Genomic DNA, 22,289 nt, shown 5'->3' with positions numbered 1-22,289 from the left:
CTTCCTCACTTTTTCACTTCATCTTTACTAGCTCGCCAGTCGCGAATGGTTTATTTAGTTGTTGGAGGGCCGAAATGCCGCTCAACTGCTATGTTCCGTGTTCTTCTGCTTATGCTATTACTTTTTAGCCCGAATCATGTGAATATCTTTTATTTATTTATTTATTTTCATTACGAAATTAGCTACTAACAAATATGTTGAAACTTCCTGGCAGATTAAAACTGTGTGCTGGACCGAGACTCGAACTCAGGACATTTGCCTTTCGCAAGTGCTCTACCAACTGAGCAACCCAAGCACGACTCTCGCCCCGTCCTCACAGCTCTAATTCCGCCAGTACCTCGTCTCCTACCTTCCAAACCTCACAGAATCTGTCCTGCGAACCTTGCAGAACTAGCACTCCTGGAGGAAAGAATATTGCGGAGACATGGCTTAGCCACAGCCTGGGGGATATTTCTAGAATGAAATTTTCACTCTACAGCGGAGTGTGCACTAATATGAAACTTCCTGGCAGATTAAAACTGTGTGCCGGACCGAGACTCAAACTCAGGACCTTTGCCTTTCGTTGGCAAGTGCTCTACCAACTGAGCTAGCCAAGCACGACTCACGCCCCGTCGCTGTAGAGTGAAAATTTCATTCTAGGAACAAAAATTTTGTACTGTTACCGATAACACAAATGACTTTCAGTTCAAGTTCGCCGGCACCGTAGACTGCAATGACGCATAACAGGCAAGACAGCGTTCTGGGCATGTGAAGGCGGGGCGGGAGGGAGGCAGTGCTTGTGAATCCCCGCAGCTCAGTTCGTCTCATCGGTCACTGCAGCTGACAGTTGGATCCAATGTTGCCCGACACAGATAGGATCGAATATATGGCCATTCATAAGACTGGCAGGAATTTTAAATCAAACACTGGACATTTTTATATTAATTTCGAGTATGAGACGCACCTGAATTTCGGAGGCAATTTTTAGAAGAAAAAATTATAGTCCGTAAAATACGGTAAGTAATCTGTTATCTGTGTGTGGTTATATGTTCCAGTACTGGTACACATCGAAATACTCACGTCACAGTACTGTAGTACGCCGCGAGAAGAACCAAAACAAAATGCCACAATCCAATGAGAAATTGCAGTGCAGTACAGTAGTGTTTATGAAACACGGTGGAGAACCTAAATGAAAATCTTTGAAAGCGAAGCGACATTGCTCTCGCAAAGTCATGTTGAGTAAATTTAGGAAAACGATATTTGGGGAAGATTGTGCGACAAGTGTGCCATGCCTCCATCGAGTTGGCGTCGTGAGAGTGAAGTAAACGTACGTTTTGATGGTCATAAAAACTGCATATAGCCGATAATACACTCGCGGAAAAAAGTCCCAGCACTACGAAGGAGTTGTGCCACATAAACGAAACCTGATAGGCGTGTTTCTACATCTGAAACATGACGTCTGTTTTTAAGTTTCACGCCAGTAACGTAAGAGTGGTGCTAGTAGCGCCACCATGAGGATGAAAATCTGGTTTGCTTTAAACATGCGCTGCAACGCTCGTGAGATACAATCACAACTATAACTATCTGTGTAGTTGTGTCTTTTCTTACCGGCATCCTTGAACTTCCATCGCCGAAGGATGGTACGGGACTTAAAAATCCCACAGTCACACTATCAACGTGCAATGCATTAATGTCATTGCAAGACAGGAAAATTTTATCCCTACACCAAGACTGTTAGACCAGTCTACACCGGTGACGTTGCACCGCAATCTAAAGTCTCACGAGCGTTGGTTAACCGTTGAGAGTGGACGTAATGAGTTGATGTTAATCAAGAATGCCTTTAAGACAAAGAAGGCGCCATTATCAACAGCTGACTGAGTTTGAACGAGGTCATGTAATAGGGCTACAAGAAGATAGATGTTCCTTGACGATATGGCAGCAAAACTTGGCACAGTACATGATTGGGTTACGGGAAGGTATGGTAACAAGAAGACAGGACTCCGGACTACCACATGGCGCTACCGAGAGGGAAGACGGTCGTGTTCGGCTTGCGGCTGTGGCACTACATACTATGTCAGCAGCACAGCAATTTGAGCTGCAGCTGGCACCACAGTGACACAACGAACTGTTACAAATCGATTGCTCCAAGGACGGCTCCGAACCAGACGCACCGTAGCGTGCTTTCGACTGACCCCAAACCACCGCCGTTTGCGACTTCAGTGGTGTCAAGCGAGAGCTCATTGGAGAGTGGAGTGAAAGTCTGCTGTGTTTTCCGATGAAGCTCTTTGTGCCTCTGTGCCAATAATGGCTGTATGTTAGTTAGGAGGAGGCCACGTGAGTGCTTGCAATCAAGCTGTCTGCGACCTAGACACACTGGACCTTCACCTGGGGTGCCATTTCATACACTCCTGGAAATTGAAATAAGAACACCGTGAATTCATTGTCCCAGGAAGGGGAAACTTTATTGACACATTCCTGGGGTCAGATACATCACATGTTCACATTGACAGAACCACAGGCACATAGATACAGGCAACAGAGCATGCACAATGTCGGCACTAGTACAGTGTATATCCACCTTTCGCAGCGATGCAAGCTGCTATTCTCCCATGGAGACGATCGTAGAGATGCTGGATGTAGTCCTGTGGAACGGCTTGCCATGCCATTTCCACCTGGCGCCTCAGTTGGACCAGCGTTCGTGCTGGACGTGCAGACCGCGTGAGACGACGCTTCATCCAGTCCCAAACATGCTCAATGGGGGACAGATCCGGAGATCTTGCTGGCCAGGGTAGTTGACTTACACCTTCTAGAGCACGTTGGGTGGCACGGGATACATGCGGACGTGCATTGTCCTGTTGGAACAGCAAGTTCCCTTGCCGGTCTAGGAATGGTAGAACGATGGGTTCGATGACGGTTTGGATGTACCGTGCACTATTCAGTGTCCCCTCGACGATCACCAGTGGTGTACGGCCAGTGTAGGAGATCGCTCCCCACACCATGATGCCGGGTGTTGGCCCTGTGTGCCTCGGTCGTATGCAGTCCTGATTGTGGCGCTCACCTGCACGGCGCCAAACACGCATACGACCATCATTGGCACCAAGGCAGAAGCGACTCTCATCGCTGAAGACGACACGTCTCCATTCGTCCCTCCATTCACGCCTGTCGCGACACCACTGGAGGCGGGCTGCACGATGTTGGGGCGTGAGCGGAAGACGGCCTAACGGTGTGCGGGACCGTAGCCCAGCTTCATGGAGACGGTTGCGAATGGTCCTCGCCGATACCCCAGGAGCAACAGTGTCCCTAATTTGCTGGGAAGTGGCGGTGCGGTCCCCTACGGCACTGCGTAGTATCCTACGGTCTTGGCGTGCATCCGTGCGTCGCTGCGGTCCGGTCCCAGGTCGACGGGCACGTGCACCTTCCGCCGACCACTGGCGACAACATCGATGTACTGTGGAGACCTCACGCCCCACGTGTTGAGCAATTCGGCGGTACGTCCACCCGGCCTCCCGCATGCCCACTATACGCCCTCGCTCAAAGTCCGTCAACTGCACATACGGTTCACGTCCACGCTGTCGCGGCATGCTACCAGTGTTAAAGACTGCGATGGAGCTCCGTATGCCACGGCAAACTGGCTGACACTGACGGCGGCGGTGCACAAATGCTGCGCAGCTAGCGCCATTCGACGGCCAACACCGCGGTTCCTGGTGTGTCCGCTGTGCCGTGCGTGTGATCATTGCTTGTACAGCCCTCTCGCAGTGTCCGGAGCAAGTATGGTGGGTCTGACACACCGGTGTCAATGTGTTCTTTTTTCCATTTCCAGGAGTGTATAACAGTAAGAGCACTCTCTTGCTTACCCCACACGCCCTGACTGCCAAGTTGTTAGTCAGTTTGTTGATTCGGCCTGTTGTACTGCCGTTCATGAATAGCATTCCAGGGAGTGTTTTCCAATAGAATAACGTTCGCTCACATACCTTTGTTGTAACCCAACATGCTCTACAAAGTGTCTATATGTTGCTTTGGCCTGCTTGATCACCAGATCTGTCTCCAGTCGAGCACGTAACGGACCTCGTCGAACGACAACTCAGGGGTCATCCAGAACCAGCAATTACCGTTCCTGTGATGACTGACGAAGTGCAACAATCGAGGCACTACATCCCACAAAATGACATCCGGCACCTATAGGACGTAATGCATGCACGTTTGCATGCTTGCAGTCAACATTCTGGCGGTTATATAGTTGTTAATGTTAGCATTTCACATGTGCAATAGATTTTCTCGTCCTTACATTAACCTCTGAATTTGCAACGTTACTCGCTTAAATAAGTTACTTAGACAAATGTACTCCCGGAATTTCGTTGCTCTTCATTACTTCTTTCTTGATGTTGGCAATTTTTTCCGTCAGTGTATGTACTGACAGTGTTGTCAGGCAACATGCACCAACAGGAGTTGCAGCCACATGTACTGCAACATTACCAGCCACTGTTGCCCGGCGGTATTTACGGCAATACATTTCCGGGGCAGAAATTTTTACGAGGGCCCACGTTGTTGCCACAATATGGACGAGCGCAAGCTAGTGGAAGTGAGTGCGGCTGTACTACTATTAGATTTCAAAGGCATCAACTTAGAAAGAACAGAAGAATTCGGGCTTTGTGGACGCGTTCAATTTTTAAATAGGCGGAATTCTTCAGAAAATTTAATGAGTTAACTGACAATAGATACTTACATTTTTCATAATTTCACCAAAATGTCGAAGCACGGTATCTCGTACAAGCAGTTTGCCCGAGAATTGCTAAAACCGATATAAATATGTGAGTGTATAACACAAATGGCGATCACCCTTGGGGTTTTAGGTACTGGTGATTGGTACAGAATGATTGGTACAGACGTTTAATGGACCCGTCTATAGTTCTCTATTCATCGATAAGCTTCCTGGTACCAAATATATGCAATTCTTTGTTAGAAAGGCTGAAAAATTTCGTTAAGGGAAGTCTGAAACGAAACGATAGTTCTTAATTTATTTTTGTTCACCACCGCACACCACACTTTACACTATCAATTCCTGCTTCAGCTACGTCTCCGGACAGTATGAAATTCATGACGTCAAAAGCAAACCACATGGATGAAGCACCAGTGGCTCCACTCTTCCTATGCAACTGTTTGCCTCGCAGTTGGTATGGGTTCGAGGACTTACAATTTTTGGTATTGTTCATCACGCATGATTCCGAGACCATCGGCAACAGGTTGCCAAATGTTTTTTTCTGACTGTGGTAATTTCCTACATTAATTTAGAGATCCTGTAGGACTGGTCGTAGACGAGTCGCATATATAAAATTCATGATTCCCTCGTTTTTCCACTTCTCCACTGCTGAATTCACACACAACTACAACATATGTGGCTAAATATACGTGCGCAAACAAAGTGCAACGATATTGTTCTCGCTCCGACGCGTGACTGCAGCGTTTTCGGTGAGCGAAGTAGGAAATAAAGGTCAGAGCGAGAGGGAAAATTTTACAGACGAGGACAGAGATACATATTGCCCTGCATTAAGAAACATGCTGCACACTTCATTTAGAACACCAGTAATACGTTGGCAACTACCTGCAACAGCTTGAAACATCAGCAATACTGCCCAGCCCATACTACAGATTTGTCTTCTATTGCAAGCACGTTGCAGCAATGTTCACTGAAACGCTATTGGCATCAAATAATGCCGTGAAATGTGGCCCATGGAAACGCACCGTAAGACAGATTAGAGCTCGTGCAAGGGCATACAGGCACTCATTTCTCACTCGCCGAATACGCGAGTGTAATAGGACATAAAATCGGTGATACTGGTAGACACTGTAAAGTGACTTTCGGAATTTATATGCATATGTAGAGGTCGGACGCAATGCCCCAATAAATGTGTAAAACATTTTATTATTTTTTAATTTTTTTTACTGAAAATTAAACCTCTAGAAAAAGTACACATTAGCGACAAAAGTGAATAAATACCATTAGTGTCTTAGACGATTCCAATATCAGGTTGCATCCCATCGTTCACTGAACACAAAAAAATTTGGCGCCATGTTCAGTCTGACATTTTTCGCAACATTGCTGGACTAATCCGTCGGAATGCCAGCTTGTTTCATCAAACATTGCATACTGTTATTCTGCAACAATGCTCTTGATAAACCCCCACAGCGAACTGTTACATGTTGTGAGGTCGGGTCTACGAGGCTGCCAGTCAAACGGAGCTGATAATGCAGCTGATCCATGGCCAATCCAGCTCTCTTGGAAAACCTCTTTCAGACTCTCTCTCTCTCTCTCTTTTTGGGGGGGGGGGGTCATCAGTTTTCTCACCGGTTTGATGCGGCCTGCCACGAATTCCTCTCCTGTGCTAACCTCTTCATCTCAGAGTACCACTTGCAACCTACATCCTCTATTATTTGCTGGATGTATTCCAATCTCTGTCTTCCTCTACAGTTTTTGCCCTCTACAGCTCCCTCTAGTACCATGGAAGTCATTCCCTCATGTCTTAGCAGATGTCCTATCATCCTGTCCCTTCTCCTTATCAGTGTTTTCCACATATTCCTTTCCTCTCCGATTCTGCGTAGAACCTCCTCATTCCTTACCTTATCAGTCCACCTAATTTTCAACATTCGTCTATAGCACCACATCTCAAATGCTTCGATTCTCTTCTGTTCCGATTTTCCCACAGTCCATATTTCACTACCATACAATGCTGTACTCCAGACGTACATCCTTAGAAATTTCTTCCTCAAATTAAGGCCGGTATTTGATATTAGTAGACTTCTCTTGGCCAGAAATGCCTTTTTTGCCATAGCGAGTCTGCTTTTGATGTCCTCCTTGCTCCGTCCGTCATTGGTTATTTTACTGCCTAGGTAGCAGGATTCCTTAACTTCATTGACTTCGTGACCATCAATCCTGATGTTAAGTTTCTCGCTATTCTCATTTCTACTACTTCTCATTACCTTCGTCTTCCTTCCATTTACTCTCAATCCATACTCTGTACTCATTAGACTGTTCATACCATTCAGCAGATCATGTAATTCTTCTTCACTTTCACTCAGGATAACAATGTCATTAGCGAATCGTATCATTGATACCATTTCACCTTGAATTTTAATTCCACTCCTGAACTTTCCTTTTATTTCCATCACTGCTACCTCGATGTACAGGTTGAACAGTAGGGGCGAAAGACTACATTCTTGTTTTATCCCTTTTTAATGCGAGCACTTCGTTCTTGGTCGTCCACTCGTTTTACTCCCTCTTGGCTGTTGTACATATTGTATATGACCCGTCTCTACCTATAGCTTACCGCTATTTCTCTCAGAATTTCGAACATCTTGCACTATTTTGCATTCTCGAATGCTTTTTTCAGGTGACAAGTCCTATGAAAGTGTCTTGATTTTTCCTTAATCTTGTTTCCATTATTAACCGCAACTTCAGAATTGCCTCTCTCGTGTCTTTACCTGTACTGAAGCCAAACTGCATCTAGCGCATCCTCAATTTTCTTTTCAATTCTTCTCTATATTATTCTTGTCAGCAACTTGGATACATGAGCTCATAAGCTGATTGTGCGATAATTCTCGCACTTGTCACCTCTTGCCGTCTTCGGATTTGTGTGGACCACCTTTTTCCGAAAGTCAGATGGTATGTTGCCAGACTCACACATTCTACATACCAACGTGGATAGTCGTTTTGTTGCCACTTCCCCCAACGATATTAGAAATTGTCTATCCCTTGGCGTTCTTTGATCTTAAGTCCTCCAAAGCTCTTTTAAATTCTGATTCTAATACCCCTATCTCTTGTAAATCGACTCCTGTTTCTTCTTCTATCACATCAGACAAATCTTCCCTCTCATAGAGGCTTTCAGTGTATTCTTTCCATCTATCCGCTCTCTCGTCTGCATTTAACAGTGGAATTCCCGTTGCACTCTTAATGTTATCACCCTTCTTTTTAATGTCACCGAAGGTTGTTTAGACTTCCTGCATACTGAGTCAGTCTTTCCGACAGTCATTCTTTTTCTATTTCTTCACATTTTTCATGCAACCATTTCGTCTTAGCTTCTCTGCACTTCCTATTTATTTCATTTCTCAGCTACTTGTATTTCTGTATTCCTGAGTCTCCCTGAACGTTTTTGTACTTCCACGTATCATCGATCAATTTAAGTATTTCTTCTGTTACCCAGTGTTTCTTCACAGTTACATTCTTTGTACCTATGTTTTCCCTCCCACCTTCTGTTATCGCCCTTTTTAGGGATGTCCATTCCTCTTCAACTGTACTGCCTACTGAGCTATTCCTTATTGCTGTATCTATAGTCTTAGAGAATTTCAAGCGTATCTCGTCATTCCTTAGTATTTCCGTAGTTCTTTGCGTATTGATTCTTCCTGACTAATGTCTTACACTTCAGCCTACTCTTCATCACTACCATGTTGTGATCTGAGTCTATATCTGCTCCTGGGTAGGCCTTACAATCCAGTGTCTGATGTCGGAATCTCTGTCTGACCATGATATAATCTAACTGAAATCTTCCCGTATCTCCCGGGTTCTCTTGTGATTCCTGAACGGAGTATTCGCTATTACTGGCTGAAATTTTTTTACAGAACTCAGTTAATCTTTTTCCTCTCTCATTCCTTGTCTCAAGCCCATATTCTCCTGTAACCTTTACTTCTACTCCTTCCCATACAACTGCATTCCAGTCCCCCATGACTATTAGATTTTCATCTCCATTTACATACTGTATTACCCTTTCAGTATCCTAATATACTTTCTCTATCTCTTCATCTTCAGCTTGCGACGTCGGCATGTACCGGGGGATCAAAATGTCAGTATAAATTTGAAAACTGAAAAAATCACGTAATAATGTCGATAGAGAGGTACAAATTGACACACATGCTTGGAATGACATAGGGTTTTATTAGAACTAAAAAGTTCACAAAATGACCGACAGATGGCGCTTCATCTGATCAGAATAGCCATAATTAGCATAACAAAGTAAGACAAAGCAAAGATGATGTTCTTTACAGGAAATGCTCAATATGTCCACAATCATTCGTCAACAATAGCTGTAGTCGAGGAATACTGTTGTGAACAGCACTGTAAAGCATGTCCGGAGTTATGGTGAGGCATTGGCGTCGGATGCTGTCTTTCAGCATCCCTAGAGATGTCGGTCGATCACGATACACTTGCGACTTCAGGTAATCCCAAAGCCAATAATCGTACGGACTGAGGTCTGGGAACCTGGGAGGCCAAGCATGACGAAAGTGGCGGCTGAGTCCACAATCATCACCAAACGACGCGCGCAAGAGATCTTTCACGCGTCTAGCATTTTTTTTTTTGTTTCTAATAAAACCCCATGTCATTCCAAGCATTTGAGTCAATTTTTACCTCTCTATCTACATTATTCGGTGGTTTATTAAGTTTTAAAATTTATACTGACTTTTTGATCACCCGGTACACCTGAATCATCGTTGCCGATGTTAGTTTACTGTCGATTCTGATAAGAATCACCCTATCACTGAACTGTTCACAGTAACACACTCTCTTCCCTACCTTCCTATTCATAACGAATGCTACTCTCCTTATACCATTATCTGATGCTGTTGATATTACCCTATACTCATCTGACCAGAAATGCTTGACTTGTTTCCACTTCACTTCACTGACCCCTACTATATCTAGATTGAGCCTTTGAATTTCCCTTTTCAGATTTTCTAGTTTCCCTACCACGTTCAAGCTTCTGACATTCCACGCCCCGACTCTTAGAATGTTATTATTTCGTTGTTTATTGTACCTTTTTCTCAGGCATAACTGCACCGCAATAGCAAAATGGGGAAGTGCCACACCTTGGTGGAACTATAGGTCCTCTCTCATCCCTTGTCCTTCCAACACGAGTATGAACTAGGGCCGTAACGTCTAAAGATATTTATATTGGTTGATGGCACCATCAGAAAAATTTGTACCATAATGTGTGGAGGTTTATTCTTCACCTCCTTATAAAAAATTATTTTGTCTATGGACCCCAAAAGACAAATATTGTGACCATGAAATTCCGGTAAGTGACACATTCGTCGCTAAAGTTCACTTTCCTACTCTTCGGAATTGTTTCAGAGACTGCAGATGTGCATCCTTCGTCCTTCAATCACTGTCCAACGTTTCCCGGACGATATGCGCACCGAGCAAGGTGGTGCGATGGTTAGCACACAGGACGCGCATTCGGGAGGACGGCGGTTCGAATCCGCGTTCGGCCACCCAGGTTTAGGTTTTCATGATTTCCCTAAATCGGTCCAGGCAGATGACGGGATGGTTCATTTGAAAGGCACGGTCGACTTCCTTTCCCATCCTTGAAACCACCCGAAGTTGTGCTCTTGTCTCTTTCGACGTCGACTGGGCGTTAAATCCTTTCTTCCTTAGGTAAACACGTTATTGTAAGCCCTCTTTCATATGCTTGCACAAGGCTGACCTTGTCACACTCGGATCCAGCCGGCCGGGGTGGCCAAGCGGTTAAAGGCGCTACAGTCTGGAACCGCGAGACCGCTACGGTCGCAGGTTCGAATCCTGCCTCGGGCATGGATGTGTGTGATGTGCTTAGGTTAGTTAGGTTTAAGTAGTTCTAAGTTCTAGGGGACTGATGACCTTAGAAGTTAAGTCCCATAGTGCTCAGAGCCATTTGAACCATTTGAACACTCGGATCCAGTGATGTTTTCCTTGTCAGCTGTCGACATCATTCGTGAATTTTCCAGAGATGCTGCAACCTTTCTGTATTGTTCCTCTCTTGTTAGTGGTCGACCACTTTAAGTCTATCCTGTACATTAGCGACAGTAAAAAGTCTTTGCTCCTACCGCAGAAGTGTTCTCTTTGGAGGAGGTTCACGCCTGAGTCGCATCTGGAAGTTCATACGCAGTTCCAACGATTGTCCAACTCTTGGCCATTCATGGAACCAATTGCCTGCAATTATGCGATTTTCAGTGGTGCGATCACTGGTGTCCGCCATTGTTTACCTGCTAACAGACAATATTTTGAAGTCAACACTTTGCAAGTTTGCCATGTCCTATAGGCTACATGTCGGTGATAGATGGTTGACGGGACAATGTGGCTACTGCGCAGATTAAAGACGGCACAAAGGATCGAACACGTGGAGGATAGCGCAGTAAATTGGACACGCCTTTTTAAAAGTGTACTTTTCCGTCATTCCTTAGAAACGATTTAGGAACGGCCAAATCTTGTTGGGTGGACTGGGATTTAATCCCCACTCGTACCGTGGGGATTGACCACTTCGCCAAGTGCGCGATACTCAGGTTGAAAACTGTTTGCCCCGGGCACAGCTGTTTGATAGTCCACCGACTACGGTTAAGCAGCAGGCAGGCGGTGTCAGCAGGCGCCGGAACTGGATAGCGGCTGCCGAGTGCTGGTCGCTGAATTATTTACGGCGCTCTTCCTCCCCCTCCCCCACCCCCTGCCGCAGCATTCCTGGTCGGGCCTTTCCCGGTCAGGACGTAGCGTGATGACAGGCTTGCCAACACACCAACATTGGGGTCGAGTCCGAATGACTAAACTAGCAAACGTCTCACGGAGTGGCCAACTCATGGCTCGTATTACGCCCCTTCCACGAAGCTGCTCTAAGCAGATGATCTCATGAAATATACGGGAAACTCTCTTGCGGTAAGAACTAATTGTGGAACATTTGGGTAACAGGGAATACGGAGAACCGTAACAATTACAAATTAACTACCACTTACTTAATACATGTGTATTTAAATAATTCTATTCTCCTTTGTCACATCCGATTTCGCACTGAAACAAGCAATCGGAAAATGTATGTAGTACATTTTCGAGCATAATTCGAGACCGCAAAACCGTTTCCTGGGAAATCTCTCTTTTCACTATGCCCAGGAATGGGAAAAGATTTTAAATTAAACAATATTGGAAATGAAAACGGAATTCAGTGTTACTCACGACTAAATTCATTAGAATTAATTGTATAGCTCACGAACTTGCACTGAAATTATCAGAGTCTGTTGAAAAGGTGGCTGCTCCCTGACTTCAAAATTCCGTATCTTATCGTACAGTTACTTAAAAAAAAAAAAAAAAATCCGAACAGGCCATGAGGGCCCAACGGTACTGACCGGCCGCCATTTCATCCTCAGCTCGTTGGCGTCACTGGATGCGGATGTGGAGGGGCATATGGTCAGCACACCGCTCTCCCGACCGTATGTCAGTTTCCGAGGCCATCGTACAGTTACAGTCACCCTCAAAAAGTAGTCTGTTGATAAGTACCGCAAGAATAAGTACACGAACAAATTAAATCAACAATGATGGCTTTGTCAAGACTTTAGTGCAAATCGTCCATGGTTGGGCGTTCGTGACGTTTCCATACGACAAGATGCTGTTTGTCATGCAGTTCACAGTAATGTTGCACTGAATGAGTAGCATTTATATTTACGTCATTTCTGTGAAGCTTCTGTTCATTTTGAAGCTTTATAGTTAATGTAAAATATATTTTCAATGATACGAAACACTTGGTCACCGTTGTCTTATAACCTGTCACGGCTTGGGAATAGTGTTAATATTCCGATAGTTTACACCTCATCCTCTCTTTATTTCTGCTGGATACAGCAGATACAATGTGTGGCTTTAGTGCCTCATTCTGATTCACTTGAGACGCAATAACTATTTCATAGCAGAACGACGCTGTGTCCAGCAGAAATACCCATACTTTCAGTCCTCTGTGTTCACCTGAAGGTACGTGAGAAGAACTTCTAAATACGTGGCATAGATATGAATAATGAAGTGACTGATCGTAGATAACGGTTTTGTATTGTTTTACAACAGTATTTATATAATAGTGAAAATGCGTAATTCAACTAGTGGTAGGAAATACATAATTAAAATAGTAGTATTTTCTGCAAGAATACTTCAGTTACTTGCTTTATGTGAGAGAATAACGCAGTAAATCATAAACATTTATCAGTGATGAATGCAGACGTCACAGAACAACATTGTCCTCACATGAATACACCTCTCTTCCTGTTCGTAGCCTAATAAGCGGCATCAGTCTCGCGTTTACTTCAGTGTATGCTCTACTGTATGGATGAATGATTGATGATGACGACAGACATCCTGAAACCAATCACGAGTGTTACACTTAAATATTGTAATTGACAGCATTTTATTGCACGCGCTTGCTGAGCAGTTATATTCTCCGTTTCTCCGGCAAGGGGCACTGGATGTCGCCATGCTCTGCGATTCGTCTACTATGACGTTACAAAAAAATAAATGGTTCAAATGGCTCTGAGCACTATGGGACTCAACTGCTGTGGTCATAAGTCCCCTAGAACTTAGAACTACTTAAACCTAACTAACCTAAGGACAGCACACAACACCCAGCCATCACGAGGCAGAGAAAATCCCTGACCCCGCCGGGAATCGAACCCGGGAACCCGGGCGTGGGAAGCGAGAACGCTACCGCACGACCACGAGATGCGGGCTATGACGTTACAGTCTACTATGACGTTACAGCCCCACCCCTTGGTGCCTGCACTTTCCTAGAGTCAACGTATATATTGGCGAGCCATTGCAGCAATACGTCAGTAAGCACCTGAAGATGACGAGCAGCTGTCTCGCTGAAATATTGTGCAGTGCAGTTTCTACAGCGTCATTCGACGCGACGTCCGTGAACCAGTAAAGCAGTTATGTCGGGGACGTCTCAAACATCATATATTACGTTATTTTCGAACACACAATGTAATTTCCCGCCAATGAAATAAAGGCTTACATCATTGAGCAACTGGTTAAAGATATTTATGGCCGAATGTCTCACTCCTTTTCAGCGTCCCACTAAGTCCAGGTCAAGGGTAGTATAAGTCATTTCTCCCTGTAGTATGGTATTTATGACTGTTACTAGCTGTGATAGCTTATGGACAACAAACTTCATGATGGAGTAAAGTACTGTGAGACTGTTGTCAGCACGCCCAACTGTTTAAACATGAGTCTACAACACATTCTAGAGTGGGTACCACATAGTATCCTTATTACAGGTTCCTGTGCGGCAAAAACTTTTTCTTCAATGACGAGTTACCACAAAATGTAGTCATAAGACATTAATGAATGATAGTAGGAAAAGTAAGTCCATTTATGGACATTTGCATCTCCAAAATCTTCAATTATCCGTAATTCAAAAGGTGTAGAGCTTAGACGTTTAAGAAGATATCTAACACGTGACTTCGAATTTAGGTTCTTATCAGTGTACCCGTGTCAAGTAAACACCCAAGAATTTAGGATATTCTGTTTCATCTACTGATTTACCCATGTGCATTATTTCTAATGGTGTGCTCAGGCCTAATGCCCAGTAGAATTGCATGTACAGTATTGTGTTTTATCTCAGTTCAGTGACGGCCCACATGCAGAGATCTAGTTGTCAGATAAAAAAAAAGCTAGTTTCGTTTTCAAGTTTGCATTTTCTCATTTGCGCTTGTTTATAATACTTCCATCGTCAGCAGAAAGAACTGTTTCCGCATATCTGAGCACCTGTTACTCTGATGAGTTATTCTGACGTATTTTGTTCTTATCTTGATTCGTCTATTATTTTAGGAGATTACTACATGTTCGTAAATGCAGTTTTTGTGGACTGCACTAACGTAATTTTCGTCAGACGATGAAAGAAAACTCTTTGGAACATGGCATCAAGACTTCACTACTATTCTGGTGGCAGCCTGAGATTTAAAACTACATGTTTATGATTAGTGAGCCGCAAACATCACGGCTGTTTCATTATGCGGTTTCCGCAGTGCCCAGACCACAGCTACGGTGCTTCCCATTGAGGTTAAACTGTGGCTGCTTGAGGCCGGCACGCCACTTGCGGATGGTCGCGTATTTCGCTCGCCCTGTGCGCCGCGCGTTGCGCCTGGTGTGTGGCGAGGGGTGTTTTTGCCGCGGGCCATGCGCCTTGTAACGGACCGCTCCTGACCTGCCTTCATTTTTTGTGATCCGCTCCCATTCATCGCCTCCGCGGCGCATTCCCACGATCGTTACTATGGCCGTTCAGAATTACCGCGCACAAAGAAGGGCGTTTTACCTGAGCCATTACGGGCTCTAACTGCAGGCCGCGTCTTTTACATCTTAATGTTCACCGAACGCTACCGGATAGGATAATTTTTAACTACTTCCATGTGGGCTCATGCTCGAACTACGCTACCGCTCCATGACTCACCCGTGACGAGAACTGCAGTTCGCAGTATAATAAAAATGTATCATTCCCTATCACGTAGAGCAGTTAAGCCTCCCCTTCAGGCCTCTCAATAAACCATGGGAATAAGGATTAGAGGTAGATACACGTCAGAATTGTGTAAGGTAAGCTCTTAAAAATTAAAAAAAGGAAGATTAAGAATCAGAAGGGATGTCACATTAGAGAACTTTCCATCGACTTATGGGTCATTTATTCCGAGTCTTCACGTCAGTTTCGACTCTAGAACACAAAAACTGAGTAATTCATTTTCTTTTATGCAGTTTTTAAATTTATCCATGTTACAAGGAATTGTTTGAGGTCTGCGACTGTATTATAAATTTATGAAATAAATTCCATTGCCTTTTATTTATATTTATTAGCATGACACGTTTCAACAGCAGACTATCATCATTGGGTGCATCACAGTTACATGTACATTAATCTGGAGTGTGATGAGGATTGTTTGCTGGGTGTGCCAGTGAGGTTGTGTAGCGCATTTTTTTAAAAAATCTTAAAAATTACTGTATAACCAAAAAATACCTAATAATCATACAGTTGAATAAATGCCATGACAAATTGACAAATATGCTTGTGTAAAAAAACTGTATCATCATTGTTTATACCGTCTTCGCAGTTGAAATAAGTGTATCTTAGCAGTTTCTGTCTCTGGAATGTGGTAAACATTTAAATATAAAAGTCTTATTCGAGATGGTTTTGTGTTAATTACTGTGCCCTCGGTGCCAGCCAAATTCATTTCCAGAAAAAATGTAACTAATTCGGTAATGAAATGATTTAAACATAAAACTCACCTAAGACACACGGTATAATAAATGAATATTTCTGTACAGGTTAAATTTCGGTACATAGCTCACTGTCGCACCCATCAAATAATCCTTTTGGTACCTCAGATTACTGTAATGTGCACATGGCTGTAATGCACCAAATGATAGCTACTAAAACCCGTCTAAAATGTGACTGAAGCAGTAAAAATGATTTCATAAATTTTATGCAGTCATATGTGAGAAAATACTGTCCAATAAGAAGTGTAGTTATATCCAGTTGAACATCGACGAAATGTTGGAGTAGTACTAGATTCTAGTGTTGAGGAAATGCCAAGTTGAGCAATAAACGAAACGTAAAATCGTAACATACTTTACTACATGATTAAGTAGTCACAACAAGAGCTACCCACATCATACAAATATTTGGAAATAACGGTGTGTAATATTGTGAATGCAACGACACGGGAGGTTAGCCGAGAGTGCTAATGCACTGTTCCTGGACTCGGGTAGGCGCGCCGGTCCCAGATCGAATCCACCCGGCGGATTACCGGCGTCAGCTGGTGTGCCGGCCAGCCTGGATGTGGTTTTTAGGCGGTTTTCCACATCCCGCTAGGTGAATACCGGGCTGGTCCCCACATTCCGCCTCAGTTACACGACTCGGGGACATCTGAACACGTTCGCACTATTCCATGGATTACAGTAGACACAGAAAGCTGAGGTACACAAATCCCGTCCCGGGTAGTACGGGATGGCGGCAAGAAGGGCATCTGGCCACCCCTTAAAATTAACCTTGCCAAATCCGTCCTAACCATGTCGACCCTGTGAAACTGTGGGACAAGGCATCAGCAAAAGAAAGAAACAATGTTATGACTGCAACAGCCTCATAGGCAAATTGCAGGCTACAATTCACTGCTAGGTTATTCGAAGTGAGATTGCACACAAAATACTTACATAGCCTATATTTCAATACTGAGGCCTACATCAAGCTGGAATAAGAGGGAACGTCGGGCATATACAAATGAAAGTGATGCAAATGGTCACATCCTTATTTGGTTAGTGTGAGGGTGTACAAGAACTGTTAAAAATTTTTTGCTGCCAGACACACTATAAAAGGACATAGTGCCTCTCCCAAGAACTCACTTACAAGACATCAAACCGCCTTTCCAGGCAGAAACTACAAGTTTTCTTTGGCTTCCTATGCATCTATCTGCTGGTTCACATAAAATGAAGTAAATACTTTGTAATAGCTCATACAAAGACGACGTACTTCCCTCCCTCGATTGGAGCATGAATTAGAATGAAACCTTTATATTTGTCACAGTAAAAAGTACACCTACCACGCTCGACATAGTGATCCGCAGAGTATAGTTAAAACTCGATAACAGCAAGGAACAAGGAAAACTCTGACACAACGGTATCATGTACTACCCTATAGTAAAAAGCCTCTTTGTAAGTTTTTTATTCACGCCACAGATACAAGGTACACATAAACAGATTGTTGTGTGGCAAGACTCCTACTTGAAGGAACGTTATATCGCATCCTTCCTTCCTTCCTTCCATATCATGATTATGTTTATGCTATTTTTGTATTACCATCTTCTACATACATCTCGTATATAATGGTTACGACATAAAAGTCTGAGGATTGTCGGTCTCAAAAAGAGCACGTAGACGGTTGCTCCTTCTGTATCATTTCGCCAACAAAACAGGGAGCAGTTAAAGTGATCAAAGGTTTCGTAAAAGGAGAGATTGTAGGAGTGTGAAATGCGACGTTGCAGAAAGATGCTACAAATTAGACAGCATTGGCGGAGCTGTCATTTGTACTCTGGTGATTCATGCGAAACAGTTCGCTACGTGATTATAGCCACACAACAGGAATGAACAGACTGTGAATGCAGTATTGTAGTTGGAGCTAGACGAATGGGCATTCCATTTCAGAAATCGTTAGGAAATTCAATATTTCGAGATTCACAGTGTCAAGAGTGTGCCGAGAATACAAAATTTCAGGCACTGTCTCTCACCACGAACAACCCCGTCGCCAACGTACTTCACTTTTCGACCGATGATGATGATGATGATGATGATGCTGATGATGATGACTTGAGGTGAGGGGCGCTTGACATCATGGTCATCAGCGCCCTGACGAAAAGAAAGCAGGCTAATCCCGTGGTTGGGGACGAAGGCCGTCCCCATGTGCGGAACAGTTTTTGTATTAAAGTCTGCATCCCTTCCCCACCAATTTAGGGCTTTTCGACTGAGTGCATCGGAGTTTGCGTAGAGTTGTCAGTGCTAACTGAAAGCATCAATGAGTAAAATAAGCGCAGAAATCAATGTGGGACGTATGACGAACGTATCCGTTACGACAGTGCGGTGAAATTTGACGTTAATGGGCTATACCGGCAGACGACCGACGCTAACAGCACGACATCTCCTGCAGCGCCTCTCCTGGGTTCATGGTCATATTTTTTTTATGTCCGTCCTTTTGACCGGAGGTCTTGGGGGCCACGGCCGTTTACTATTGTAAGAAAGTGAAACGCCTACAGCCGTCCTTATGATCTTATTTATTGTGCAGCTACCAGTTTCGGCGCTACAGTGCGTCATCTTTTGCCCGTAGTTGATGCTGAAGGGGTTAACACGATCCATATATACCGCATCAGTGGCCAACATAACTGGTTACGCAGACTACCTGTCAGCTTCGGTGTCAGCACTCCAACCATCAACGTGCTGACAGCAAAGTTTACAGATAGTTTGCGTAACCAGTTACGTTGGCCACTGATGCGGTATATACACTGAAGAGCCAAAGAAACTGGCACACCTGCCTAATATCGTGTAGGGCCCCCGCTAGCACGCGGAAGTGCCGCAACACGACGTGGCATGGACTCGACTAATGTCTGAAGTAGTGCTGAAGGGAACTGACACCATAAATACTGCAGGGCCGTCCATAAAGCTGTAAGAGTACGAGAGGGTGGAGATATCTTCTGAGCGGCACGCTGCAAGGCATCCCACATATGCTCAATAATGTTCATGTCTGGACAGTGCGGTGGCCATCGGAAGTGTTTAAACTCAGAATAGTCTACCTGGAGCCACTCTTTAGCAATTCTGGACATAAGAGTTGTCGCGCTGTCTTGCTGGAATTGCCCCAGTCTGTCGGAACGCACAATGGACTTGAATCTATGCAGGTGATCAGACAGAATGCTTACATACGTGTCACCTTTCAGAGTCGTATCTAGACGTACAAGGGGTCCCATATCAGTCCAAATGCACACGCCCCACACCATTACAAAGCCTTCACCAGCTTGAGCAGTCCCTTGCTGTCATGCAAGTTCCATGAATTCATAAGGTTGTCTCCATACCCGTACACGTCCATCCGTTCGATAAAATCTGAAACGAGATTGTCCGATCAGGCAACATGTCTCCAGTCATCAACAGTCCAGTGTCGGTGTTGACGGGTCCAGGCGAGCCGTAAAGCTTTTGTCGTTCAGTCATCAGGGGTATATGAGTGGGCCTTCGCCTCCGAAAGCCCATAACGATGATGTTTCGCGGAATGTTTCGCACGCTGACACTTGGTGATGGCCCAATATTGAAATCTGCAGCAATTTTCGGAAGGCTTGTACTTCTGTCACGTGGAACGATTCTCTTTAGTCGCCGTTGGTCCCGTTCTTGCAGGATCTTTTTCCGGCCGCAGCGATGTCGGAGATATGATGGTTTAGCGGATTCCTCATATTCACGATACACTCGCAAGTGGTCGCGTGGAAAATTTCCCACTTCATTGCTACCTCGGATATGCTGTGTCCCATCGCTCATGCACCGACTAAGACACCATGTTCAAACTCACTTAAATCTTGATAACCTGCCATTGTAACAGCAATAACCGATTTAACAACTGCACCAGACACCTATTGTCTTATGTAGGCGTTGCATACCGCAGCGCCATGTAGTGCCTGTTTACACATCTTTGTATTTGAATACGCATGCCTATACCAGTTTCTTTGGCGCTCCAGTGTATACGGATCTTGTTAACAGCTTCGGCCTCAACCATGACCTGAAGAAATCGCATTGAAGCGCCAAAACTGGTAGCTACACAGTAAATAAGATTATAAGAGCAGCTGTAGGTGTTTCATTTTCTTACAAGATCATATTGGTTGGACCCTCGACGACTAGAAAATCCTGGCCTGGTCAGATGAATCCCGATGTCGGTTGCTCAGAGCAGGTTGTGGCACAGACCCCATAGACTCAGCCGCCAACAAGGCAGTGTGCAAGCTGTTGGTGCCGCTATGGTGTGGGCTGTGTTTACATGGTATAAACTGGGTTTTATGGTTCAACTGAGCCTCTTGCAGACCATTTGCAGCCATTCACAGACTTCATGTTTCGTAACAACGATGGAATTTGATGTATGACAATGCTCCACGTCGCCGGGGCACAGTTGTTTGCGATTGGTTTGAAGAACATTCTGGACATTCGAGAGTATGATTTGGCCGCCCAGATCGCCCGACACGAATGCCATCGAAGTTTTATGGGGCATAATCGAGAGATCCAGTTTATGCATAAAATCTTGCACCGGCAAAAGTTTCGGAATTATGGACGGCTGTAGAGCATTGCTCAGTTTTTCTGCGGGGGACTTTTAGCGTCGTGTGAAGTCCATGTGACGTCGAGTTGGTGCACTACGCTGGGCTATAGTAGTTCCGACACGATATTAGGAGGTATCTCATGACTTTTGTCACCTTCGTGTGTGTCAATAATGATGAAAGACTGAAACAAGTAACGTGCAAAGGCGTTTATTGGGTTTTTGAGACACACATCGTTGCAGCTTGCCATGTAGCGCAGATGTAAATAAAAAATTAGTAATAAGTAAAAACCTAACTTCAGAAAATAAATTTCGAAATTTGTTATTAACTTCGTGTGGTTCTTTCTCTCTCTAACATTTTTCTTCTTCGTTTTCCAGGTAAGGCTGAGATTTGGTCGTTACCTGTATTCTGGTAAGTAAAGTCTTGCTGCCTACGTTGATGTGAATTGTGCGAGCTGTGTTTGCTTCACCCACGGGAAGAATGGATGCCAAGTTATTGTAAGCGGCAGTATGATTCTTCGCGTTTTGACTTTCTGATGTTTCTCTATACGGTCAGGTTTCTCCCTGCATCAAAACTTGCACGGATGACTCACGAGGATAGATGCATCAATCAGCCAGATCATTATGGCCACCTACCTAATAGCCGGTATGTCCACCTTTGGCTCTGATAACAGCGGCGACGCATCGTGGAATGGAAGCAATGGGGCCTTGATAAGTCGCTGGAGGAAGTTGGCACCACATCTGCACACACACGTCACCTAGTTCTCATAAGTTCCGGGGAGGGGGTGGCGATGAGCTCTGACGCCACGTTCAATCACATCCCAGATGTGTTCGATCGGGTTCAGATCTGGCGAGTTGGGGAACCAGCACATCAATTGGAACTCGCCACTGTGTTCTTCGAACCACTCTATCATACTCGTGACCTTGTGGCATGGCGTATTATGAAAAAGCCACTCCTGTGGGGAACATGATCGTCATGAAGGGGTATGTGTGGTCTGCAACTAGTGTACGATGCTCCTTGGCCGTCAATGGTGCCTTGCACGAGCCCTACTGGATCTATGGATCCCCACGTTAATGCTCCCAAGAGCATAATGGAGCCGCCGCAGTACAGGTGTCACGGAGTTGTTCCCCTGGAAGACTACGGATTTGCGTCACCCCATTGGCATGGTGAAGAAGGTATCGGAATTCATCAGACCATGCAACGCTCTGCCACAGCGCCGAAGTCCAGTGCCGACGTTCACACGCTCATTTTAATCGCAGTTGCCAATCCCGTGATGTTAACTTTGGCACGTGCATGGGTCGTCGACTGCGGCGGCCCATCGTTAGGAGTGTTCTGTGCATTGTGTGTTCAGACTCACTTGTACTTTGTCCAGCATTAAACGCTGATTTTAGTTCCGCCACAGTTCGCTGCCTGTCCTGTTTTATCAGTCTACCCATCCTACGGTGTCCGACATGTGTAACGAATGGTGGCCGCCCAAACCCATGACGTCTCGACGTGACTTCACCTTTGTTTCGCCACGTGTTGAAGACACTCACCACAGCACTCCTGGAACACCCGACAAGTCGTGTAGTTTCCGAAAAGCTCGTGCCGAGTCTCCGGGTCATCACAATCAGCCTCATGCGTCTTCCCCATTCTACACGGACAGCACGCCCACTGATACGTATATCGTGCGTGTATCTGACTAGCAGTCATTCCTCGCCAGCTGACCCTGCTGTAGCCTGGACAGGTTTATA

At 44.8% G+C, this 22,289-nt stretch overlaps 1 protein-coding gene across 1 annotated transcript in view; it reads left to right on the top strand.

Annotated features, from left to right (window-relative positions):
- LOC126242525 (uncharacterized) overlaps positions 1–22,289 on the top strand; it is a 444,557-nt gene that overhangs the window by 103,858 nt on the left and 318,410 nt on the right. The window contains exon 3 of the mRNA XM_049948098.1: positions 20,934–20,967. Coding sequence (XP_049804055.1) covers positions 20,934–20,967 — 34 coding nt within the window. The remainder of the gene's footprint in view (positions 1–20,933; positions 20,968–22,289) is intronic.

This window comes from Schistocerca nitens, chromosome 1 (assembly GCF_023898315.1).
Source record: "Schistocerca nitens isolate TAMUIC-IGC-003100 chromosome 1, iqSchNite1.1, whole genome shotgun sequence".
Lineage (NCBI taxonomy): Eukaryota > Metazoa > Arthropoda > Insecta > Orthoptera > Acrididae > Schistocerca > Schistocerca nitens.
The sequence above is the reverse complement of the archived record's forward strand: the minus strand, read 5'-3'. Positions and strand labels throughout refer to the sequence as shown.